The 27,536-nt window shown below is 35.0% G+C and overlaps 1 protein-coding gene across 10 annotated transcripts in view; it reads right to left on the bottom strand.

Moving 5' to 3' along the window:
- The window catches only part of UBR2 (ubiquitin protein ligase E3 component n-recognin 2), a 131,776-nt gene that overhangs the window by 68,368 nt on the left and 35,872 nt on the right, over window positions 1–27,536 (bottom strand). For 8 of the 10 annotated variants that reach the window (XM_032339992.1, XM_032339993.1, XM_032339991.1 and 5 more), the window contains exons 3-11: window positions 24,244–24,322; window positions 22,291–22,404; window positions 13,271–13,401; window positions 10,720–10,858; window positions 9,780–9,842; window positions 4,650–4,770; window positions 2,823–2,930; window positions 2,338–2,426; window positions 1,154–1,252 (exon numbers count right to left, since the gene is read on the bottom strand). In XM_032339992.1, the coding sequence (XP_032195883.1) occupies window positions 1,154–1,252; window positions 2,338–2,426; window positions 2,823–2,930; window positions 4,650–4,770; window positions 9,780–9,842; window positions 10,720–10,858; window positions 13,271–13,401; window positions 22,291–22,404; window positions 24,244–24,322 (943 nt within the window). Of the gene's footprint in view, window positions 1–1,153; window positions 1,253–1,322; window positions 1,422–2,337; window positions 2,427–2,822; window positions 2,931–4,649; window positions 4,771–9,779; window positions 9,843–10,719; window positions 10,859–13,270; window positions 13,402–22,290; window positions 22,405–24,243; window positions 24,323–27,536 lie in introns of all 10 variants that reach the window. The other 2 variants (XM_032339985.1, XM_032339990.1) reach the window with 2 other exon arrangements.

Here is a 27,536-nt window from a genome sequence, read left to right as displayed (position 1 = left end):
CACCAATTTTTGTCTGGATCACAGCATCAGCTTCTAATTAGGTTCCTCACGCTCACTTTTGCACCCTGTCAATTTGTTCTCCAAATTACAAACAGCACGATCTTTTAAAAATCACAAACATGATGATGTAAATGCCACTTTTAAAATCTTCACTGATCTCCCACTGAACCAAAATCCTTCTCTTGGCTTATATTTCATTAGTGGATACAGACAGCTTCAACTAGACTAGAATACATCCTTTAACATAAAGGTAATCCCGAGAAAAACACTGATTATAAACAAACAAAAAAACTGGAAAATGCACCTCTGTAGGAAAATAACCCTAGAATACTATACAATTAGGCACCGGCCTTCTATTTTATTCCATCTTTAAGGATCTTCAACTGTGCTGGCTTTCCTTCTGTTTCCTGGATAGGAACTTTCCTAACTCAGGACCTGCTCAAGTGCTGGTCCATTTGAATGAACTTTCCTTCATGACCCCACATAAAGGTGCTTTCCCTATAGAACCCTTCTCGGAAATTTGGGAATAGGTTAGATCTCTCTCTGATTCTCTCTCAAAACAATGAAATTCTTGAGTTTTCATTACAGTTTTAATTAACCAATTCTATGAGTCCTTCCCATTATTTTAAGTTCACCGCTGTACTCCCAAAGCTTAGAACTGTGTCCAAGAAATAAAAGATCTCAACACATTTTTGTCAAATAAATTAAATATGAATTTTAATTACTGAATAGCACTAAAACATAGTGATGCCTTCCTGGGCAACTAGTGAAACTTAGTATGAGACCACCTCCAACCACTGTGATTCAATTGCCTTATTGGGAGGAAGGAAGCTTCTCAAAATGTGAGATTGTATATAAAATGCTATTTCTAATGGATACGTTTGTTAAACCAATCAGCTGAATTTTTAACTTACCAGTTCAAAACCTTGGGGAAGTGTATGACAATGTACAGATTAAGTTTAAATGACTTTTTCTTTCAGATTACATACTGAAGGCTATGTTCTAGTATGGCTGAAGGTGTCTTAAGTCTGATCACCCATTAATAAAATATTATTCTATTCAGGAATATACAGATCTTTATTCTCTAGTATTTTAAGGCTTTATTTCTGTCAATGGCAAACAAGAAAGTTCTTCTTAGTCTTTCAGTACTTACAAGTGAAGGAACCGTGAATATCTGAACCGAGAGGTCTGCGATTGAAAACTCTCTGTCGTGGTCATCTGTCACATAATCACTCTGCAAACGCTCATAGTTCTATTAAGAAGGCAAAAAAAGGCAAGGAGTGCCAGCTATCAGTTACAAAGAAAAGGCAAGCACTACTCACCAGAGTAGGTGCGGTGAAGAACTGGACAGACAGAGCAGTCACGGACACTGCTCGCTCGTGATCATCCTCCATAAAATCTCTCTGCAACTGCTGGTAATTCTAAACAACAAGGGGGAGATTCACCTCTAATCCACATCGACCAAATGTTTAAGGATTATAATGAAAAGTCAGGGTTGGAGGAGTCAGTAAGATAACACTGCTATGAGAATGATAACTGAAATAATTTCTATCAATGAAATTTTGTATAAATACTGATTCACTATACAATCTTTACAAGCTCAAACAGGAGTAACAGCTTCTAAAATCTTGGGATGTTATTGTACACTGGTAGGGCTAAATCACAGCAGCTCTACATGGTCTCTGATGAAAACAGACTTTTATTTCTTATGGATGTATATCAGAATCACCTGAGGGCTCTTTCCAAATACACATGCTTGGATCCCATTCTTGGTCAATTTGCCTAATTAAGTTTGAGAATGGGACACAGAGAGATGTATTTTGAAAGAGCTCCCCAAACGATCTTTACATTCTTCCTTGATTAAGAACTCCTAATTCAGGTGAATTAAAAAAAAAAAGCACATACTACAAAACAGGAGAAGCATGTAACTCAACAATATCAACAACCAAGAGTTCACGATTCTTAAATCACATCCACATATACATGTCATTTCACCTAAGATCTTTTCCTTATACAAATTTTAATGGGTATAATACCATACATAATACACAATGGCATAGGTTTAAATTCTTCATTTATCATTTGATATCATATACATCTCACAGGTGGATTTTTTATTATCATGGCAGGTGACGCAAAAGAAAAGCCTTACTGCTGGAATTTTACTCTATTTATAAAAGATAAAAAGATCATCTATTGAAGTTTCTGAGAACTTAAAATCAACACGGTGACATATTACTATTGGCTGCTAATATTATAAAGCCTGGATATAATCATGGGTTATATTTACTCTGTATATACCCATTTCGTTAAATTTCAAACTGAGAGACTACTTACCTTTGCAAATCGAACAGCAAACAATTTCTTGTATTTCAAATCCATAAGGAGACTGCTCATAAACAACTGGTGATACACACTCCTAGCACCTTTTACAAAAAGAGTAGATGTAAAATAATGATGTATCAAACAAGCCAAAAATTACAATTCCAAGGTTTTTATATGTCAAACTATATTTCAAGTCTTAAGAGCAGAACTCTAAATGTGTTCCTTCAGTATAAAACACTTGCAATCTGCTTCTTAAAAAATTTTTTCTAAAAATAGTTTTCTACCAAAATATAAAGGCCATTTAATTTGGGTCATGGACTCCAAAATCTGTTGATGTTTTTTCCAAAGAATAAGACTGCATGTGTTAATTCTAAAAACTATAAATATATTTATTAAATACCTTCACAAATGAAAACAAAACAAAACAAAACCAAAAAACCTTTTCCCATTTACTTATTTAAGGTTCTCCTATACCCTGAAAGTAGTTAAAAGATTACCTTTCCACAATTTGGAATCATTAAGCATCAATCTATCCACTAGAGAAGAATTTTCACCATCTGGCCCTTCTTGTAAACCAACTTGACATAAAATTCGACGAAGCCCATCTTAAAACAGGAAGGAAAGTAGTCAATGAAACAGAAACTTCAAGTATTAAAATAAAATGACATTTTAAAAGAAATGTTCCAGTGAATCTATAGAGCTTTATATGTTTGTTAATGTCAACTTTATTCAGAAAAAGTAAACATATTAACTATTTTATTAGCATTTTCACAAAAAGAGAAAAATTCCAAATCTCACATTCTACACCAACACTCATTCCAGAATACCAAAATATAAGCCTATCAGAAGGGCAACGACCTCTTATGTTGTAAAGAACTTAAATACAGTTCTTTAAGGACCTATGTTAATTAAACCAGATTATAATAAAACTGTTACATCCATGACAAGTGAAGGTAGGTATAATTGTGCTGCCATTTAAAAAAAAAAGTATGCATGGCCTCTGTACTATAATAAGCACCAGTCCACTTGTCAGTGCTATGCAAAATGTTTCCACTCATTAAATAAATGTTCCCTGTGAACCTATGTGTACCTACTATGTAAAGGTCCCGGAAGACAAATTCCTGTATCTTCTAAATGCTGAACTTAAAAAAAAAAAGTTCTTCAAATATTAACATAAGTATTAACATAACCAAAACTTTAATACCTTATGTTTCACACTTTATGATTTTTAAAATCAGTTTTTAGTCTTCTATAAGCATGCAAAATAATCGGAAAGAAATGGAGTAATTTTAAAATTATAAAAGCCACCAAACAGGAATTGTTTATAAGACTAAAGAGAAATACGTATATAGTATTAAATAAGAGACAAGGTCTTTAAATAATTAAGGGTGAATATCTCAAAAAAATTTCTGGCAGGAAATTGCTTCCATGATACTATTCATTACTACTCTAGTGGAGAACTTGGTGAACAGGTATCCAATGGAAAACACCAAAACTAAAAAGACTGAGGATAAGAAAAATAATGGAAAAACATTTAAAAAGACAAGCAAACATGGTTTCCTAAATTTCTGTACCTCCATATTTTTTCAACTGTCATGTTCACAGTGTGGCAATGCTCTTTTAATACAAAACTTTAGAACTTCTTTTTATAATAAACATCACAATGTCATTTATCCAAATCACCACTCTTGCTTTCTGAAGAACAGTATAACGGATAGGCTTAGATCTGTTCCTATTTTTCTCTTTAGTATTCTATTTTATACATCAAACTTGTATTTCTGGCATTAGCCATGTGGGTTCTTCATTCTGCTACCACATTAAAAAGATTATCTAATTTGTGGAATGTGGAAAGACAAAAAATAACAAATATAAATCATTAACTTCAAATCTGCAAGTGTTTGGAGTTGCAAATTATTAGTAACCAGAAGTTAGAAGAGTCAAAACAAAGATATCAACATTAGTGTTGTATCCTTTAAACTGCTAATCACTTATGTTTTATTTATAGTAGTATTTCCTAGCTTGCTCTGTGGAACAGAGTTCCACAGGATGGGGTTAAAAAAAAAAAAAGGGTTCTTTTATTAAGTCTGCAAGATTTGCATTTCATTAGCATATTAAAGTCATTTATTATTGTTTAATCCAGTATTTCCTGCATTTATTTGAACACAAAATCCTTTGTATGCATATAAAAAATCCTGTGGAGCAAAATTTGAGAAACATGGGTTTTGTGTTCATAAATATATTCTGAGATGGTATTTTAAAATGTGACAATAAAGAAAGAAATTATTTCACTTGATATTTTTTCCAAAATAGTTTTTTGAACCTACCTGAATATCCAATAATACTTCCCAGCCAAGACAAAAGTTTCAAACCAAAATTCTGATGTGCGACAATAGACGAATGCATAACTTGAACTTTGAGTGGCTTTGTCTGTCTACTGGTATTTCTCTTAAAAAGAAATGGCAGAAAGAAAAAAACAAACTTAAAAAGGCTGTCTTATAGAAAAAAGCTAGCATTTTTATTTGATGTAACTATACTCTCATCATACAGGAGAAATTTTTTTTTCATGTATGAGTGTAAGAAAAATACCACTTGGCTTGCCTTACTCAGATCCTAATTTAGGATCTAGAAAGAATCTTAGGATTCCTCCAAAAAAGTAAGAAGTTACAGCTTATGAGTAACCTGGGTCTTTGGTCCTATATTTGAAAATCTGCCCCACCAATTAGAAATTACTTAAATGCTGACATTTGTTTTAGGTTTTCAATTTCTTAAATGCAATTACATATTTATTTAAGTAATTTGCTTCACAGTATAGAAGTGATGTTATCCATACTTCGAAAAAAAGAAAATCTCTGCTGTGTAATAAACTATAATTTCCAACATAACCATTTTTAAATGTATAGAAGTCTTAAGTCTTAAATGTAGAAGTCTTAAGTACATTCACACTGTGGTGTAACCAATTTCCAGAACTTTTTTTTTTTAAATTTTTAATTTTTTATAAATATATATTTTTATCCCCAGGGGTACAGGTCTGTGAATCGCCAGGTTTACACACTTCATAGCACTCACCAAAGCACACACCCTCCCCAATGTCCATAACCCCACCCCCCTTCTTCCAACCCCCCTCCCCTCAGCAAACCTCAGTTTGTTTTGTGAGATTAAGAGTCACTTATGGTTTGTCTCCCTCCCAATCCCATCTTGTTTCATTTATTCTTCTCCTACCCACTTAAGCCCCCATGTTGCATCACCACTTCCTCATATCAGGGAGATCATATGATAGTTGTCTTTCTCCGCTTGACTTATTTCGCTAAGCATGATACGCTCTAGTTCCATCCATGTTGTCGCAAATGGCAAGATTTCATTTCTTTTGATGGCTGCATAGTATTCCATTGTGTATATATACCACATCTTCTTGATCCATTCATCTGTTGATGGACATCTAGGTTCTTTCCATAGTTTGGCTATTGTGGACACTGCTGCTATAAACATTCGGGTGCACGTGCCCCTTCGGATAACTACATTTGTATCTTTAGGGTAAATACCCAGTAGTGCAATTGCTGGGTCATAGGGCAGTCCAGAACTCTTTTTTTTTTCTCCAGAATTCTTTTCATCTTGAAGAACCCAAACTTTATACCCACCAAACACTGTAGGTATCATATAAATGGAATCATACACTATTTATCTTTTTGTGACTGGCTTATTTCTCTCAGCATAATATCCTCAAGGTTTACCTATGTTGTAGCATGCACCAGCATTTCCTTCCTTTTTAAGGCTGAATGATATTCTATTGTATGTATATAGATTTTATTTATCCATTCATCCATCAATAGACACTTGAGTTGCTCTTTTACCTATTGCGAATAACAATGCTGCTTTGAACATAGGTGTACAAATATCTCCTAGACCTTGCTTTCAATTCTTTTGTGCATATACCCCGAAGCAAAACTGCTGGATCATATGTTAATTCCCTTTTAATTTTTAGAGGAACTACATTACAATTTTCCATAGTAGCTGTACCATTTTACATTCCCACCAGTAATGTGCCCAAGGGTTGCAATTTCTCCATATCCTTGCCAACTCTTTTGATGCTGTTACGTTTTTTGTTTATAACAGCCATCCAAATGGGTAACAGGTGGGTATCTCATCATGGTTTTTATTTGCATTTCCCTAACAATTAGTGATTACTGAGGATGTTTTCATGTGCTTACTGGTAATTTATATACCTTTTTGAAGAAAGGTCTACTTAAGTCTATTATAATTTTTTGTTTGGATCATCTTTCTACCCCCAACTTCATCCCATCCCCATAATCCACATTAACACAGTATGTCTCTGCATATTTTCTCTATCTATATATTATATATGTATACATTTATAAAGATTTTTATTTGATCTACAAAAATGGGATACTATACATACTCTTGTGTATCTTTGCGTTAACCAATTTTTTTGGGTTAATGACTCATGATATTCTGTGGTGTGGATTTATTCAAACATCCTCTAGAGAAGGGCATTCATATTCCCTTTGTTTTCAGTCTCCTGTGACTACAAAAAAAGCAGCACTGAACATCTTTGTATACACACTTGCTAGTGCTTACATTTCTATGAGATAAATTCTTAGGAAAGATAAAACTTTAGTAATAGATGCTACTAAGTTATTTCCCCAAATGCTGTAGCCATTTATTTTACACCAGCTTTAAATTCTCTGCATCTCTGCCAGTAAAGTATTTTACCACTCTAACCTCTCCAACCTGTTGAATATGAAATCTCCCCATCATTTTACTGATTACCAATGAGTGAGTCTCTTCATGTATACTGACTGCCTAGATTTTTTTCTCTGCTGTAATTGCCTTTCCATATCCTCTGTCCATTTTTCTATTTTGTTATTTGTTCCCTACTTGATAATCTATGAGTATTCTGTTTATCATAAACATTAAATGTCTATCCTCTATGTTAGAAATAATTTTGCCTAAATCTACTGTTTGTCTCTTGACTTTGTTTATGGAGTATCTTCTTATGCTAATTTTTTACGCAGCCAAAAAATACATTTCTTTATTAACTCCTGGGGTTCTAGTATAGGTTAAGAAGCTCTCCTCCTCCCTTAGAACGTACCTATAGTTACTTCTAGCTAGTATCTATTTCTGGACTTTCTTTTCTGTATTATGAATGTATCTATATAAATGCCACCAGAGATTACAAATACTAATTTTCTTAAAAAGGAAAAATTGAAATGACAGTACTACAAATAAGAAGTTATAAAGTAACCAATGTAAGAAAAAAAAATACCTCTTTGCTTTACTCAGATTCATCTACTATAACTTTGATCCCGATTGCTTTATCATTTCCATCTTATTTTTCCTCTCTCCACACAGATAAACATATATTAACTTAAATTTAAAAAAAAAGAAAAAACCCCCAAGAACTACTGAGGGTGTGTTATATGCATCATCCCTCCTTATCCCTTAATATTCAATCTGTATTTCCTAAAAATGGAAATATTCTTCTACCCAACCATGATATAGTTCCTCATGTATTATTATGTCTAGATATTAAGAATTTTTTTTAAATTAATTTTTTATTTTTTATAAACATATATTTTTATCCCCAGGAGTACAGGTCTGTGAATCACCAGGTTTACACACTTCACAGCACTCACCAAAGCACATACCCTCCCCAATGTCCATAAAGAATTTTTAAAATAAAACATCAAATGTACAAATCATAAAGAAAAAGATGTATTTTGCTACAGTAAAATTTAAAGTTTTTGCTCAATGAAAGGAACCAGAGACAAATGTAAATTAAGTCACATCGTGGGAAAAGATATTTGTAACAAAAGACCACAATTCGGGTTACATAAAGAACCCCTAACAAAAAAGTAAGAAAAAGACAAAACCCCCCAAATGGGTAAAGGATATGAATAGGAAATTCACAGAAAACATAAATAAATATGAAATAAAATGGGGTGCCTTGGTGGCTCAGTCAGTGTCAGCTGAAGTGTCTGCTTTCAGCTCAGGTCATCATCCTAGGGTCCGGGGATCCAGCTCTACAAAAGGCCCTCTGCTCAATGAGCAACCTGCTTCTCCCTCTCCCTACTGCTCTGCCTACTTGTGCGCTCTCTCTCTCCATCAAATAAATAAATAAATAAATAAATCTTAAAGAAAATATAAAGATACTCGTAATTAAGACAATGTAAATTTAATTGACGAGATGCCATCCATACACATGAAATTGGCAAAAATTTAAAAATCTGACAATACACAGTTCTGACAAAGTTGTAGAGAAATAGGAACTCTCTATACACCTCTGGTGGGCATGCATATTAGTGCCACCATTTTGGAGACTAACTTAGCAAACTCTAGTAAAGATGAAAATGCTCTGAAATCCTATTTCTTGGTATATACCCTAGAGAAACTTTTACATCTATGCAACAAGGAGACAAAACAATGTCCATAGCCGGATTTTTAGTCATAGCAAAAGAAGAAAAAAAAAAAAGGAATTATCCTAATTGTCCATCAGTAGGAGAATGGCAAAATTATGGTAAAGTTATTAATCGAATACTTCACAGGTACATGAATCAACACACACAAACCTAGTATCAACAATGAAATAGAAAGCTGCAGTATAAATACATCCAGTATGAACCTTGTTATGAAACATTATGAATTAATGTTTAAAGGCCTCCAAATCAATACATATAATGTTAACAGATTTAATAAATGGAAGCATAAAGGTACGCACAAGAATGAACAAACAAATTAGTAAAAGTCGTTATCTATCTCTAGGGTAGGAGAAAAGGGAATAGGATAAAGAAGGGATAATACAGGGTCCTCTACACTATTTTATTTACATTAAAAAAGTGTGAGGAAAAAGCTGTATAATGTGGGCATACAGGCATTTGCTATGTTATCTCTATTTTTATCTGCATATTTAAAATACTTAACAAAAAGGACATTTACATAAAATTCATTTACATGGAAGAGTTTAAAATAATTCTTACTTTTTAAAATAAATATAAATGTGAGGAATAGTTTTCTTTTAGAGAAATACTACATTAAGTGCTATTATTATATGCAGCATACTTTGGTATAAGTTACTAAGAAACAACCTCCCTTGAATTCTGATCTTGATGCTAAGTCAGTTAAAGTCCTAAAAAGTAATGTGACATGCTATCAAAAACAAAACAAAAATGATACACTTTCTAAGATGTTTCTGACAGAGAAATAGGAAGGCAGAAAATCTGTATTTCATGTAAATGTTCATTTTCAATATTATTCTTACCTTAAAAAACAGAGCAATAATACAATGCTCAAGAAACATATCATTAAACATGACTTTTGGCTGATGCTGGCTTTACATTCATGAATACAGAAATATGTGTTCATAAATGCCAAAACATGGAATGAGTTTTAAACTAATTAAAAAAAAAATAATAGCGTAGACATGTTTTTAAATTACTTACAACAATCACTGATTTTGCTTGTTCACAATACTGGAAATCTCCATATCGAACAGACCTACGACCCTGGTAAAAGAAGATATTTTAAATTAACATGTAAAAATATTATATTCAGTATTAATAACTTTTCATCCAGTAAATAAACATATTTGAGCATATAACAACTCCAGTCAACTTTAATATTTATAACATTCATTCTATTCAATGATGAAAAGTGAATTATCTCTCTTCAAAACCATCCTAATATTTTCAACTCACTAATAAGTATATTTCCTTAAATGATATAACATTTATTCTTCTAGGCTGCTATAATTCCTGTTTTCATAACTAAGTATTTCTTTTTTTTTTTTAAGATTTTATTTCTTTGAGAGACAGAGTGAGTTAGAGAGAGAGAAAGAGCACAAGTTGTGGGAAGGAGCAGAGGGAGAAGATGACTCCCCACTGAGCAGGGACCCTGGAATCATGACCTGAGCTGAAGGGAGATGCTTAACTGATTGAGCCACCCAGGTGCTCCATAACTGAATATTTCTAATCACTGGGTAGAATGAAGGCAACTCCATCTACATTTCCTTCTAAACTTTCTGACAACAGCTTACATTTATACCCAATATGTATCTGTCCCAATATTCAAATGAAATTAAAAAAAAAAAAATAGCCTAAGAACACCTGGGTGGCTCAGTTGGTTAAGCGTCTGCCTTTGTCTCAGGTCATGATTCCAGAGTCCCAGGATCAAGCCCTACATTGGGCTCCCTGCTCAGTGGGGAGTCTGCTTCCCCCTCTCCCTCTGCTCCTCCCCTCTACTTGTGTTCTTTCTCTCTCTCAAATAAATAAATAAAATCCTTAAAACAAAAACACCCTAGACTATTCAATTTTCCCAGAATAGCTTATCTGTAATAAAGGTTCAAATTTATTATGTGACATTAATATAATGAAAATTACTTACATCTCGATCTACTGTAGTTGCAAAGCCAATGGCTTCTTTTTGTGTACAGTTAACAGCTTTCTGAAGGGTATAAATAACTTGTTCATAAGTATGCACCTCATCATTAAACAGCATGCAATAGTAGGTATCCCTCTTCTCTCTGTGGGGTAAAACGTAAATTATATATTATCTAACTGCATATTCTCTAGCTCTAGGCTGATTAAGTAAGAGCACACTTGGTTCTAGTGCTAGGGGATGTGCTAGGTACTGGGCACGTATCTGTAGCAAAGTCATCTGTGGTCCCCATGCTCCATGACACCACTATCTGTTGGGGAAGATATGTATTTGACATGTAATTCTAAGTGAACTGGCTTTTATCAAGAAGAACAAAAAACTGCAACAGGGTAAAATAGGTCTGGGACTTCAGAGAACTGCAGAGAAGTAATCTGAGACCCAAAGTCAAACTAACTATCAATGGTTCTAAACTGGAGGCACACTTGGCAATGTCTAGAGACATTTTCTGTTGTCATGACTGGGACAGGAGTGCCACTGTCATCTAGCAGTTAAGGACCAGGGATCCTGCTAAGTATTTTACAATACACTGGGGTACCTGGCTGGCTCAGTTGGAAGAGCATGTGACTCTTGATCTCGGGGTCATGAGTTCAAGCCCCACTTGGGATTTATATCAGAGATCCTTAAAAAAATAAGTTAACAGTCAGGTTTGCCTTAAAGTTCACTTTGCTACCATGTGGAGAATGAATCGTTGAGGGACAAGAATAGATATAGCAATTCAGCTAGGGAAGCAATGTTGTCAATGATGAAATTAATTAATTTGGAGTAGGACAGCAGTAATGGAGAAGAACAGAAGTTATATGATTTGATGGTGGAAGAACCAGCTGGGTTTGAAATCTAAATGGGTATAGGCGATTCAGGTTTCTGTGTAGATGGAATGCCATCTACTAAGTCAGGAAAATAGTATAAGAGAAGCAAGTTACATTCTTTTCCCTTCTATACTGGTGATTTTGAACCTACAATGAAACAAAAAGATAAAAACAAAACTCTTCTATTCTCTAGGGTCTAAATTTGTATCTTTGATCAACGGTTCCCAACTTGAAGTACATCTTGTTTTACTGTGCTTTGTAGATATTGTGGGTTTTGTTTTTTGTTTTGTTTGTTTTTACAAACTGAAGGTTGTGGCAATGCTGTGTTGAGCAAGCCTCTTCAGTGCCATCTTTCTAACAGCATTTGCTCATGTTATGTCTCTGCATCATGTTTTGGTAATTCTTGCAATACTTCAAACATCTTCATCATTATTATATTTGTTATGGTGATCTGTGATCAGTGATCAGTGATCTTTAATGTTACGGTCATAATTGTTTTGGAGCACCAGGAACCACATCCATTTAATACTGCAAACTTAGGTATAAATGTTGTATGTGTTCTGACTGCTCCACTGAGCAGATGTTTCCTGTTTCTCTCCCTCTCCCTGGGCCTCTGTATTCTGAGACAACTGAAACTGTAATGATCTCTAAGTGTTCAAGTGAAAGGAAGAGTCGACTGATGTAGCAACCTTCACTGTTGTCTTGTTTTAAGAAACTGCCACAGCCACTCCCTACCTGCTCAGTCAGCAGCCAACAACATTGAGGCAGGACCCTCGATTATGACTCCCTGAAATCTCAGATGATGGTCAGCATCTTTTAGCAATGAAGTATTTTTAAGTTAAGGTTATGTACTTTGTTTTTTATACATAATGTTATTAGACTACAGCATGGTGTAAATCTAACTTTCATGTGTACTGGGAAACCAAAAAGTTCATTTGACTTGCTTTATTGCAGTGGTCTGGAAACCAACCTGCAATACCTGCAAGATATTGTGAAGATACATTCAAACGACATATATGGGTATGTGTGGATATATGTGAAGATTCATATGGCAATATGGATACATGTGAAGATATATTCATAAGGCACTATTTTCAACCTTTCCAAAAAAGTATAATTAACATCTCACTTTATTAAAAAACACTGAAGAGTCTAAGTGTCTAGAACAGTACTGAAAAAGCAAAAAAGAAACCACTGATGTTCACCAGACCCTCACTTCAACTTGTAATCAACCTTAAATATGAACAGGACTCCAATAAATTTAGTTAGAATTAAAAGTTAAAGGGAAGGTTGTTTGAGGCAGGCACATCACATGGAAAAGTAAGCCCTGAGCCTTAATACAACTATGGCAGAATCCAACTCTCTGGTCACAAGTTTGCAACCTCAATAATCAAAACGCAAACAGTAAAAATGTGAGAGTTATCGGGTTTATCACACAAAGAACAGAAAAGTGCCTGTGCCTGAAATACGAGGCTAAAGTAAACTAATCAATGAACAGGGAGAAATCTCTACCAACTAAGTGGATCACACATATTTAAAAACTCTGAAATAAAGTATTCTGAAAACTAATTACTAAAAGAGAATATGTTCGATCTTAGCTGTATTAAACTTAATTTGAGGAATTAGAATCAAAATGCTTAAAACAGAGTTTGAGCAAATATGAATACAAAGAATAAAAGGGCTGTACTTACATTATCTCTAAATCTGCTGGCAATTCACTTTCTTTTTCCCAGGTTAGTATCTCCACTGCATATCTAAACATAATAGCAAAAATGTTGTAGGTTCTTGCTATCACATCTTCTGATAAATGCACAAGAGGATCCTGTTAAGAACAGAAAATAAAAATTGCAACCATCTTAAATGCATATTAATTCTCCTCTTTCCTGTTCTGCCTCTACCCCTCAAAATACTACTGTGAACAGCTGACTGATCTTCCAGCTTTGGCTTCTCTTCAGGTTGATCCTGTATGTCCTACCAAATCAAGCTTCCTGAACCATTCTGTTTATAATGATCCCAATTACTGGATAACCTAAACATAATCGATGGCATCTCAAGGCCATTGATGAATAAATCTAAAAATTTTAGAATGGCATTCCAGTATCTTTAAAACCTAACATCAAACCATCTTTATAGCTTCATATCCTACTAATCCCCAATTTCCAGAATAAACAAAGTAATGATACCTAAGGACAGATAATTTAGTTTATAGGTATAAAGGAGAGCCTCATTTTCAGCCCGACTCTAAACGGTCAGAAAACAAGGTCAGAAAACCGCCCCTTGATGCTGTATGTATCACTCCCTTGTCTACTTTGTTTCAGCAGTGCATGTCATGTATGTATGGAAGGGGAACTTAGCACCTTATACTTAACAGGGAATAAGTCACAAAAATTCTAGGTTAATGTGAAAAAGTATTACTGTAAATATACACTAAGCTTATCATACCTTTTAGGCAAAATGTTTTACACAATTTTAATCTTAATGCTTTGCTTGTTACCTAGCTTGATGGCTAAGTAGTATTATATTCATTCCCAAATAATAAAATAGTATGTTCTGGGGCACCTGGGTGGCTCAGTAAGTTCAGCATCCAACTCTTGACTGTGGGCCATGTCCTCATCTCAGGGTTGTGATACTGAGCCCAGCAGCGGGCTCCCTGGTGACTGGGGAGTCTCCTTGAGAGATTCTCTCTTCCTCTCCCTCTGCCCCTCCTCTCTCTTGTACACAAGCTCTTTAAAATAAATATATCTTTACGAAAAAGGGAAAATCAGTATGCTCCAACATCATGGAATGGGAATCAAGACATTACTGCAAATATACATAAAGGATACAGATTTTTTTGTACATCCTCACCAAAAATAAGCCTAGTGGAACTGATAACAAACACATGGAGACGGGGAATAAAAAGAACAGAAGAAAAAAAGACTCCTAAAGGAGATGGGTATAGAGTGTGAAGAACATAAGAAAAAGAAGAGTAAGAAGATTTTTGTCTTACAGGACTTTTTATCTACAATCTTCTCAATGGTCTGCTTTATATGTCCCATGGGAAAAAATTTTTTTATCCTACTAGCAAAGTTTATTTTACTATTTCTTTCAGAGACTAGAAATCACTAACATAGTGAAACCATCCATACAAAGAAGGAACTAGAACTGGTACCTCCTGGAGATTCATAAAAGAATGGGTATTAATAATAATATGAACCTCCGGAGGCCTGTGTGGCTTAGTCAGTTAAGTGCTTGCCTTTGGCTCAGGTCACGATCTCAGGGTCCTGGGATGGAGTCTTACATCAGGCTCCTTTCTCAGCAGGGAGCCTGCTTCTCCTTCCGCCTGCCACTCTCCCTGCTTGTGTGTGCTTTGACAAATAAATAAATAAAATCTTAAGAAATGCGGGGAGGGCCGCCTGGGTGGCTCAGATGGTTGAGTGCCTACTTCTGGCTCGGGTTGTGATCCCAGGGTCCTGGGATGGGGCCCTGCACTGGGCCGTCTGCTAAGTGGAGAGCTTGTTTCTCCCTCTACTGTTCCCCCTGCTTGTGCTCTCTTGTTCTGTCAAATAAATAAATAAAATCTTAAAAAATATATATATATGAACCTCTTTCTACACCAAAATAGAAAGTAGAATCAAAGCTCAGTTTGCTTGGTGATATTACCCTGCTATATAGTCAGTCACTCATTTCTCACAATTATGTCCCATAATACAAGACATTTAGAGAATGAATTACAATAAACAGAATTTATAAGAACGAAACAGGTCCTGAAACAGAAACAAATGCCAATTCTTGAGAATCCAAGACAGTAGTATTCAAACTGTTCTATAAAATCCGAGGGCCCGGTAAAGCTGTTTCCTGTTTAAATTACACACTGGCTTAAAAATATATAATTATCTGTATTTTAAAATGGAATGTAAAAATACACTCTAAGATGTGTAATATTACATATTGAGGATCACCAACTAGTAATTTTGCCATTACATTAACCCAGTTTGGGGCAGGGCTAGGAATAAAGATTTTTCTGCCATCTCTGCATACAAGTTAACATCTTCAAAGATGGTCACTCATTAAGAATTATTTCTGGTGACACCTGGGGGCAGAGTCAGTTAAGCGTCTGACTCTTGGTTTCAGCTCAGGTTATGATCTCAGGGTCATGAGACCAAGTCCCCCACTGGGCTTCATGCACACTGTAGAGTCTGCTTAAGATTCTCATTAAATGCTAAGAAAGACTTCTGCTCAAAGTGCTCTTATGATAGCATAAGTCAGTTGGAATTTGTAAATAAATGATCATCTCACCCTATACTGCATTATCAATTATGACTAATAACTGTAGTTCTTTGATTACATTTATTTTATAGAATGCAAACCCTGGTCAGTGAGTCAACTGTGAGTTACTCTTCTTTCAAACTAGAAGAACACAAGACATATTACTAAAAAGGATATCTGCTTACATTAGAAGGCAGTGGGAATTATGGAAAACTAGTTTTTTATGTCATACGCTTTTTATTTATTTATTTTTTTTAAAAAAGATTTTATTTATTTATTTGACAGACAGAGATCACAAGTAGGCAGAGAGGCAGGCAGAGAGAGAGGAAGGGAAGCAGGCTCCCTGCCGAGCAGAGAGCCCGATGCGGGGCTCGATCCCAGGACCCTGGGATCATGACCTGAGCCGAAGGCAGAGGCTTTAACCCCCTGAGCCACCCAGGCGCCCCTGTCATACACTTTTAAAAAAAAGATTTTATTTATTTATTTGACAGAAAGACAGACAAGAGCAGGAACAAGCAGGGGGAGGGGCAGAGAGAGAAGCAGGCTTCCCTCTGAGCAGGGAGCCTGACACAGGGCTCCATCCCAGGACCCTGGGATCATGACCTGAGCCGAAGGCAGATGTTTAACATCTGAACCACCCAGGCACCCCTGTGTCATTTTTTAAAGTGTAAGCATACACTGTATTACAATAACAATTTTAACTGTTGTCATATGCAAATAAGCTATGAATAAGGACTTTTCCTATACTCCCCAACTGAAACTAGTAATAAACTAGAAACTAAATAATTATCGAAACCACCTCCCTTATTTCAAAGTTGACTTTCTAGCAAGTAACTAATACACATTTCAACTGATAAAAAGTAAGTTCATTAATAATACCGCTTTTAGTGCCCACTGATAAATGGATAAAGCAGCTGTGACATATATATACGATGGAATATTACTCAGCCATAAAAAAGAATAAATCTTGCCATTTGCAACAACATGTATGGATCTACAGGGTATAATGCTAAGTGAAATAAGTCAGAGAAAGACAAATACCACATGATTTCAATTATGTGGAATTTAAGAAACAAAACAAATGAGCAAAGAAAAAAGAGATAAACAAAAAACAGACTCTTAAATTAATATATGGAATCAAACTGGTGTTTACCAGAGGGGAAGTAGGTGGGGCATGGGTGAAACAGTTGAAAGGAATTAAGAGTACACTTATCCTAGGGGCGCCTGGGTGGCTCAGTGGTTTAAAGCCTCTGCCTTCGGCTCAGGTCATGATCCCAGGGTCCTGGGATCGAGCCCCACATTGGGCTCTCTGCTCGGCAGGGAGCCTGCTTTCCTTCCTCTCTCTGCCTGCCTCTCTACCTACTTGTGATCTGTCTCTGTCAAATAAATAAATAAAATCTTAAAAAAAAAAAAGAACTCATCCATAAAAAAAAAGGGTACACTTATCCTGATGAGCAGTGAGTGATGTAAAGAACTGGTGAAACGTTATATTTTGTACCTGAAGCTAACATAACATTGTATGCTAATTACACTGGAATAAAAAAATTCTTTATTCTCTTTAATTATTGGGATTTTAAAATTAGAATTTTGTTGGGAAAAAAAAGCAATTCCACTGCTGAATATTATTTATAAAATCAGTGTAATGTAGCATCATCAACAGCCAAATTACAGAAGGAGCCCAAATGTCCACTGACTAATGTATGGATAAGGAAGATGTGAGATACACACACACACACACTGTAATATTACTCAGCGAAAAAAATGAATGAAATCTTGCCATTTGCAACAATGTGGATGAAGCTGGAGAGTATTATGCTAACTGAAATAAGTCAGTCAAAGAAAGACAAATACCGTATGACTTCACTCATATGGTGGAATTTAAGAAATGAAACAATAAATAAATGAACACTGGGGGAAAAGAGTGGCAAACCAAGAAACAGACTCTTAACCAGAGAACAAACTGATGGTTACTGGAGGAGAGGTGGGCGGGGGGATGGGTTAAGTAGGTAATGGTAGGAGGGCACTTGCTCTGATGAGCACTGGGTATTGTATTTAAGTGATGAATCACTAAAATCCACACTGAAACTAATATTACACTGTACGTTAAATAAAAATTTGGAGAATAAAATAAAATAAAATCAGTGCAAAATACTGTTAAAGAGCCCATACTACCATTAAGACACTTTGGGCAAATTTTTAACTCCTAAAACTCAAGCTTCTGCACCTATAAAATATTCATTAACAGCAGTATTTATCTTATAGGGCTGTTCTGAGAATTAAAGAAATAAACACAATACTTAGCATAATATTTAGCTAATAATCACAAATCTATGTCTGAGATGGGAGCAGCACTGATAAGTGAAAATTTCAGGTAAAAGAAAGTCTTCACTGAGGTTGTTCACTCAAGTGCATTTGTTACTGAATTAAATCTCACTTCAAAAAGGATTTATAGCAATTTAAGAATACATCCAAAGCATAATATTAAAAAAATAGATGTACAAAGAGGGCAAAACCAGAATTAAGGTAGGAAAATGAAATGAAGATAACATGTCTATTATACAGACATATCATACAATTTCTGAACAGCTGCTATAGACAGGCACGTTTCCAAACATTTGACTCTATTTCCCAAAAGCTTCAGTTAAGAGGAAAAAATCAGTTACCAGACCCATAGAAAGAGAAAGTAACATTTCCTAATGCAGAGACCTAAGAGAAGTTTCTTATAGTTCCTGTGAAGATTATCAAAGGGGACACTCTAGCCTTCTTACTCACCTCCCATGCCCAAAGAGCCCATTTGGAAACCTGGTCTGGCATTTACTATCGTCACAGTGATGGGAGATGCTATTGCCATTTAGTGAGGGGGAAGCAGGTATAATAAACACAATGCTTCTGACAGCATACACATGGGGTCCACAAACTCTTCTGTGAAGAGTCAGATACTGTCTCTTAGTTTTTGTAGACTATAGGGTATTTGTTGTAGCTACTCAATTTTTCTATTGTAGTGGAAAAGCAATTTTGGACAATAAACACAAGCATTGCTGTGTTGCAATAAAATTGTTTTATAGACACAAAAATTTGAATTTCCTATCATTTTCACATGCCACAGATATCATCCTATTGACTTTTTCCAAGTATTTAAAAATATAAAAACCATTTTTAGCTTATGGTGGTGCCAGCAACAGGTTGAAAATAAGATCTGGCCTGTGGGGCCACAGTTTGCTGACCCTTGGCCTATACAATAAAAAAAAGTCCCATCCCATATGCAATGAGTTGAGAAGATCCGTGGAAGTGCTAAGCATTATCCCTATAGAAGTGTATTAAGTTTTTTCTAACTTTTTCTTAAGATGCAGGCCAAATGTATAACAAAAATTACATTCAATAAAAACAATCCTATGACAGATTTTTTTTAAAAAGTACACTGCAAATATTATATAGCTTTCTTCCTTTTCAAGCACAAAATATTAAAAACCTACATATATGTATAAATTTAATGAGTGGGGACCAGCAATGCTAAACATAATGCTATTTTAAAAATAGCTTCTCTTACAGTCTTATCCTTGAGGACTTCATTTCTCTTAGCTGAATTCTTAAACAGGAATTAAATGGCAGAGTCTGGAGGTTTTATTTTCTGCCAAGTTGCTGAAGTATGAATTCTCCAGGCAGGACCATATAATTTCAGCCAGGAAGGTGATCTTGGTAACATCTTCCTAAAATTCAGGAAATTAACTCAAGTCTGCACTATTAGATAGCAACGCTACTAATGTATGAGGATAAGGTCAACAGAGTAAAATAAAGCAAATTTTCTTAGAAAGTGATTTAAGTCTACTCTAAAACAAAGACTGAAAGATAACAAAACTCCTAAGGTTTTTCTTTGCAAATTTATTGAGATAAAAATCAAAGTACCTAAACTTAACCATTTTAAAGTAAACTACTTTGTGGTATTTGCTACATTCATAATGTTGTTCCACTACCATGCCTATAGAATTTCAAAACATTTCTATTACTTCAAAGTAAAACCCCTTACCCATTAAGCAGTTTCCCCCCATTCTCCCCCTCCCCCCCTCCCTTGGCAATCACCAGTATGAGTTCTGTCTACAGATTTACCTCTTTCCGATATTTTTATCAATGGAATCATACAATATGTGGTATTTTGTGCCTGGCTTCTTTCACTTAGCATGTTTTGGCAGGTTCATCCACGTTGTACCATGTATCACTATTTCATTCCTTTTTACCTCGGAGTAATATTACACTGTAGCTATATACCACAATTCCATCCATCCACCCATAGATGTTATGGGTGATACTTATTTGAATACTTGTTTTCAGTTCTTTTGGGTATATATCCAAGAGTGAAATTAAAGGTTCATATAGCAATTAGCAATTCTGTTTAATTTTTGGAGGAACAGTAAAATTGTCAAATTGTTCCACAGCACTGGATCATTTTGCATCCCATTTAAGCAATGTACAAGGGCTCTAATTTTTCTACATCCTCGCCAACACACACATTCTTTCTTTCTGATTATAGCCATCTTAGTGGGTGTGAAGTGGTTTCAATGTGCATTTCCTTAGTAACTAATGATGCTGAACATGTTTTCATGTGTTTGTTGGTCATTTGTATTGTATCTTCTTTGGAGAAAGGTCTATTTAAGTCCTTTGCCCATATTTAACAGGGTTATTTGTGGTTTTGTTGTTGAGTTCTTACATATTCTGGATACTAGACCCTTGTCAGATACATTAAATTCCCCCTTATCCACAGCTTCAGGCACTCCCAGGGCAACTGCAGACTAGAAGCTGACAGTCCTTCTTCTCATGTACACTCAGAAGCTCAACAGTAGCCTAACATTATCTTACGATGCCTGTGGCATTCACCTTACTTCATCTCATCAAAGTAGGCATTTCACTATCTCATATCATCACAGCACAATATTATAAGAACAAATGAGTGAGTGCACATTCACATAACTTTTATTGTAATGTTACTATCAGTCTTTTACTGTGCTTAATTCACAAATTAAATTTTGTCATAGGTATGTATGCATAAGAAAAAAAAAAACACAGTCTATGCAGGGTGTGGTACCATCCATGATGTCAGGCATTAACGGGGGGTCTTAGAACATATCCTCCACGGATAAGGTGGGACTACTATATACAAATTTGTAAATATTTTCTCCCATAGTTTTATACCGGTTTCCAATTTTTTTTAGATGAAGCACAGCTCTTTTTGTCAAAAACAGCTTTTCTATTTGTATTTTTACAAATGGAACTCCAATACAGTATATAAAAGAGATAACAACAGAGCTCCTTCAATGTAAGTGGAGAGCTCTGAAATCCTGATCACTGGGCATCTGTCACAAATCCTAAAACACTTACACAAAACAAATGAAACACAAAATATGTTTCCCATAGCACTCAATCACTTCATACAAATTTTAATCTGTCCTGAACACAGTGGAACACAGTCTAAAAGACATTGTTCCATACTATAAAATCTTAGTCAAATTTTGAGACCTGTAAGGTATGTGCACCAGAAGCACCATTAATGTTCGCCTGTCGTAGATCTATAGCAGACCTACTAACAATGCATAAGTACTTCAAATGTACCTATCTCTCTGCATTTAAAAATAATATGTGAGGGGCGCCTGGGTGGCTCAGTGGGTTGGGCCGCTGCCTTCGGCTCGGGTCATGATCTCAGGGTCCTGGGATCGAGCCCCGCATCGGGCTCTCTGCTCGGCAGGGAGCCTGCTTCCTCCTTTCTCCCTGCCTGCCTCTCTGCCTGCTTGTGATCTCTCTCTGTCAAATAAATAAATAAAATCTTTAAAAAAAAAAAAATATGTGAAATAAGGATCCTGAATCAAACATCAAACTGTCAGAAATAGCAGAGATTTATATATTTATTTAGTAAGAATCCACTACATTGTTACAAATATCATTTAGAGAAAAATAATGCAGAATCAATTACTTAAAAAAGCACATATTAACAGCTGGAGTGACTATAATGGGTACTGAGCAGCATACTGTCTTTATACTTGGTCCCATCACTTATCCGAAGGTCATGATAGGCAAGCTAGTGATTAGGACTGGCTACTATGTACGCTTCCAGTAAAGAAAGGTATCTAGCCTACAAAATCTTAGTCACAACACAACTATACAAAAACCAACCAAGTTAACTAGTCTCTACATATGGGAAAAATATCCTTCAATGATAAATGAGGACTTAAAGCAAAACCTCAAATAATAAATCCCAATTAAATTAAATTTCCAGAATTTCAAGTGAGTACCACCAGCAATGGTATGGCATCTATAAAATGCAAAAAACTTACAAAGTATATCTGGCCACTGGTTATAGTGACAGGACTATTTTGCTTACCCATATCTCATAAGCTAATTCCTATGTCTGAAAGTATTTCAAATTTGTGGTTAAAACAGTATTTCCTTAAAAACAACTTAGCGAAAATGTTTTTACCTCTTCTTCCTCAATTTCAGAGGTGTTAAGTTCATGTTTTTGACAGTAAGGACCCTCTTTCCAAGCTTCAGTATCACCACAGTCACAGAAACCTCCACCTCCTGATGTTGTCATCTTAAAAAAAAATTGTAAAGCATCTTGTCAATAAGTGTTTCCTGAGGGCTATCAGATTATAAATAAGAATATCAAGTGCTAAGGAAATAACATTGCTAAAGTGCTTAGTTCCTTTGGAGGAGTTAAAATTAAATAAAAGGCCAAAACTCTCAATGTTTTAAAGCTTAAATAAGCCTACACTAATTTAAGCAATTTCAAAATAAAATAAACTACTTTGTAATGTCTAATAAACTACAGATATTTTAAAGAGGTAAAATGTGTCCACCTATAGGATTTCCTTAATTAAGGAAATCATGAGGGTTTTCCTGCTGGGTTTGGTAAAATGTCAGTATCAATGCCCTCAAGCTATAGTGCTTAATGTAACACAACAGATTCCAGTAATAAAGGTAACTACAGTTGCTTTCCCTCAGGAACAGTCTCATGAGTGTGCTATAACTGCGTTAGATAATATGACCAACAAAAACCACAGAAATAGTTTGTTTTTCTTTTCTAACACCCTCTAAATAGTCTTCGTTTACAAGGAAAGAAATGTACAAGAAAGACTGTCCAGTGAGAAAGTTTTCACAACCTGCAGGGTTCAAGAATTATTCATACTTCCCTGATATGGCAATGATTCAAGGAATCTGGCAAGACAGACTTTTTATTTAATTATCAGAAATTCTGCTTTAAAAAAAAAATACTGTGAGAGTTTAGGAGTGGGTATTTGATGTAAACTTTAGAATGAGCCCTATTATATTCTGCCCCCCCAAAAGTTATCTGTGTGTTCTATATCAAAATATAATTAACGTAAACCCAAAATGACAGTTATTCCCAGGAGCTGCAAGGATATATGCCAAGAAACACAGGCAGCCAACCATTTGGAAAATGATAACCCTGTAGCTTCTGTGCTTCTTATGGTTACCCAAGATAGGTAAGGCAGCTTACGGGAAACAGGGATTCTATTACCAATTTAGGAAAATAAAGAGAACATACAAAGATCCAAGGGGTCCAATTTTGTATGTTTTAGCTCATTATTATCAATACTCAGGTAGAGTGAAGAAAAACAGGAGTAAAAGTCCTGAGCCAATAGGGCTCCTGAATTAATAACAAGACTGCAATATTCCCTCTCCATGATTTGAGAATAGGGTGCCAAGGTCTAGCTACTAACACTTCCCTAACTTTTAAATGTCCAAGGCTTTGTCTTCAATATCCAGTAGCGGAATCAATCAGGATAAGCTTAGCAATAATCTGCCTTTGGTCAGATCCCTGATTTAAAAGCAAACATAGATGATTTTTGGAAAAGTTCTGGTTGCATTACAGCAGTAGAAAAATAGTAAAATTCGTGGGTGTCATGTTCTGGGGTTGGGCCCTCTTTCACAATGCAGAAGATGCCTCTTTAATATTAAGAAATGACAAATTTTCTGTAGAAGATGACCAATAGATAGAATATTTCTTAAATTTCCTGACACTTTTCCTTACTCCTTTTCTCACACATCCTTCCCTTCAGAACCTCCCTCCTGGTTTTACCTCTCACCTTTACCCTCTAATTTTTGATAACCTTCTGCATAAACAGAGAATTATGACAATAATAAACATAAGGAAATAGCAAAACAGACTAGTTAAAAACCTATATGTAGAAACTGGTATCTGTGCTGTCGTTCCTAAACCATGTGTTCAAGAAGTCTGGATTCACAATTCATTTCTATACTGCTATCATATGTTTAACAGGATTTAAATAACACATTTATTAAACCACTCTCCTCCATTATAATGTTAAATCTTGGAATTTAAAAAAGGCAGAAAAGGTATCTAACATAAAATTTAATAGTTGGGTATGGTTATTATCTGGACATTACTAACCCTATATCGATGGTCTCTGTGAATACTTCCCAAAAAGCACTCCATGCATAAAACACAAGTTGGATCAACTGCACAGTCTCTGTAAAGTTAAAGAAAAAAAAAAATCAGGGTGTCATTAAAAAAACTGTATTTCACAACATAATATTCAGTTGGAATCCATCCTAGAAAAGCCAGAATAGTGAACTGCCTTGGTGTTGTAAGAAAGGAATTATTATTTCCAAAGATCTGTTAGATCTTTGGGCAATGAAGTCAGCTTAAGAACCTGATTCTTACACTACTGGATATGTACTATTTTGTACCAGATTTGGGTAAATCACATTTTCATCTCACTTCAGTTGTTTCATTTGCTTTCCTCATACTGCCAGTTAGATATGTTTATAGATCATATCTTAAACAAGAGACTCCCTATACTTCCATGGAATGAGATAGGGAGTTACAAAAATCTTTACATTTCCCCTTATCCTTGTTACTGTAACCTGATAGGCAACCATTCCTCCGTGCTTACTCTGTGTTCTTTTAAGTGCATGTATTTTTAATGCATATAACTCTTATTATATCATATATCTCATTCTGTTACTTTTTCACTTCTATAACATAATTCATTCATTTTGTAAGTGAACATCTGATTTGCTGCTTCTAATCACTACATAATATGCCATGGCATTTTTCCAAAATATTTTATCTCTCTACTCTCCCTGTACTGGACACATGGATTAACTCCAATGCCTTTCTACCATATATAATGCTGTAATAAAAGCAGTATAAATGTGTTCTTACAGATGTGTCTGAGACTTTCTTTGGCAAATAAACTCAGGAGCAGAATTGCTGGGTCATATACATGTCAAGTTCTTAATTTGAATGCCATGCTACTGTCCAGAGTGGCTACATATCCCCTACCAGTGTAGGGATGCAGGGATAGCCCTGCATCTTCAATGCATTTGGTTTTATCTAGTTTTCTAATATGTGCAAGGCCAACATATTTGAAATGGTGTATTACTGTTTTAATTTGCATGTCCTGATTGTTAATATGTTTGATCAACTCTTCAAACGCTTATTGCATTTGGGGTTTCCTTTTCTATATTGTCTTTGCCCATTTTCCTGCTGGGATCGCTTTATTTTATTTGCACAATCTAATCTAGAGGATATAATCACTTGGCAATATCGAACACTGCAAATATTGTCTCTCATTTGTTACATGTATATTAATTTTGCCTATGGGTCCTTTGTTAAATAGATGTACCTATTTTGATGCAATTAAATTCATACATACACCTTCAACTGGTTTGTATTTTGAGGTTTTAAGAAGTTCTTTCCTGGGGCTCCTGGCTGGTCAGTTGGTTAAATGGCTGCCTTTGGCTAGGGTCATGATCCCAGGGTCCTGGGATTGAGCCCCACCACCCTGCTCAGCAGGAAGCCTGCTTCTCCCTCTCCCTCTCCTGCTCCGACTGCTTGTGTTCTGTCAAATAAATTAATTAAATCTTTAAAAAAAAAATAGTTCTTCCCCAAATCCAGGTCACAAAAATATTCTTTATTTTCTTCTGTTAACCTTTTGGTTTATCTTCCACATTTAGGTAGAATACATTATACCTTTGCATATGATGTAGAATAAAGTTTAACTTCTCAAAATATACTTAGCTCTTTTTTTCTCAACACCATCTACTAAACAATCTTTTAGTAGTTGTGGTGTCATCTTTGTAATATATTAAGTTCCTACATCTCCTTGGGTCTACATCTCAGCTAATATGTGCAAGTCGTCTATTCCTACACCATACCACGTTACATTACTATAGCTTTGTAGTATATCTGAGTATCTGCTGGAAGTTCCCTTTTTTCTCTTTTTAAAAATGTTGACGTAGCTATTCAAAAACTCTTCTTTATTCTTCCACACATCACTTAGGATTAAGTGTATAGAACCTCTCAAAAATATCTAGCTAAAATTCTGACAGAGGCTACTTAGAATTTATTGACAAACTTCAGGAATAAGAACATTGTTATAAGAAGAAATTATCATGTCCATGATTATTTCTTAAGTTTTCTACTGAAGTTATAAAGTTTTCTTCAGATGAATCCTTTATATTCTTGATTAGATTAATATTTAGATACTCTCTAGGTTTTAAGTGAAAACGTATTTTTTAAAAATACTTTACTAGTTGCTTAAGGATGATGAAAAGTAGCACCACTGATTTTTAGGACCCTTGATGAAACTCAAGGCAGTTCTTATAGTTTGTTGAATTCTGTTTTGTTTTTCTCCCAAGGTAAATGAATATATATAGTCTGTATATGGCAACTTTATCTCTTTCCTTATATAATATTTTTTTTTCCTTATATAATATTAATGCATTTTATTTTTCTTCCTTTATATTGTTGACAAGGACCTCCAATGATATAATAAACAGCAGCAGTAAAAGTAGGCACCCTTGCCTTGCTTTAGATATTAAAGAAAAACATATCTAAAGGTTCTCCATTAGTATTATGTTCATAGTAGGTTTACTAAGAATGTGACCTTCTGGGGGGGAAAAATGAAGCATGTATCTTGCCTTTTCTTTCCTATCTAAACTATATCTGAAGCTAGTCAGAGGATTAAGGAAGGACTGTGCTTCTTTTATAAAAGACAAGCTAATAAAGGAAATGACAAGTTAGAATATTTTGCTACCTCGTAATAATATAATGATTTAAACAACAGGCATCAGTGACAGTAAATAAAAAGGTTAAAGAAGACATTTTTAATGGTTGCATCTGCATGTACCTAAACCCACCGATCATCTTAACAAATAAAAAAAACCAAGCATCATGTGCTTCCTGACATTAAGAATTAAGCACATCAATATTTATGAAGTTATAATTCACCCCCAATACCAAATAACAATTTAATCATGTCTAACTACCTGTTTAGAGGACATACAAGGAATGAAAAAACATGTTAAGCAACACCATGGGAACACAATAAACAAATCCAGACGGTGGAAAATTCCACAGGACAAATGACCTGGTTTCTTAGTAATATAAATGGAAAAAAGAAGAAAAGAAAAAAAAAATAAGAGAGAGAAGAACTATTACAGATTAAAAGAAAAAATGAGGAATAACAGCCAATGCAATGTGTGGACTTCGAATCCACCTGTGAGTCAATCAGGACAATTCTACTCAGCCTAGGTATTAGATAATGTTAAGAAATTAGTGTTAATTTTTTTAGGATGTTAATGGTTGTAGAGAAAAAAAAGCTATATTCTGAGTTAAAAGGCATGCTGCTGGAATTTGCTTTAAAGTAATCTGGCAGATAGGGAGCCTGGGTGGCT

The sequence above is a fragment of the Mustela erminea genome, chromosome 4 (assembly GCF_009829155.1).
Source record: "Mustela erminea isolate mMusErm1 chromosome 4, mMusErm1.Pri, whole genome shotgun sequence".
In the NCBI taxonomy this organism is placed as follows: Eukaryota; Metazoa; Chordata; class Mammalia; order Carnivora; family Mustelidae; genus Mustela; species Mustela erminea.
Note: the sequence above shows the minus strand (reverse complement) of the source record. Positions and strands in the feature narration are given on the sequence as shown.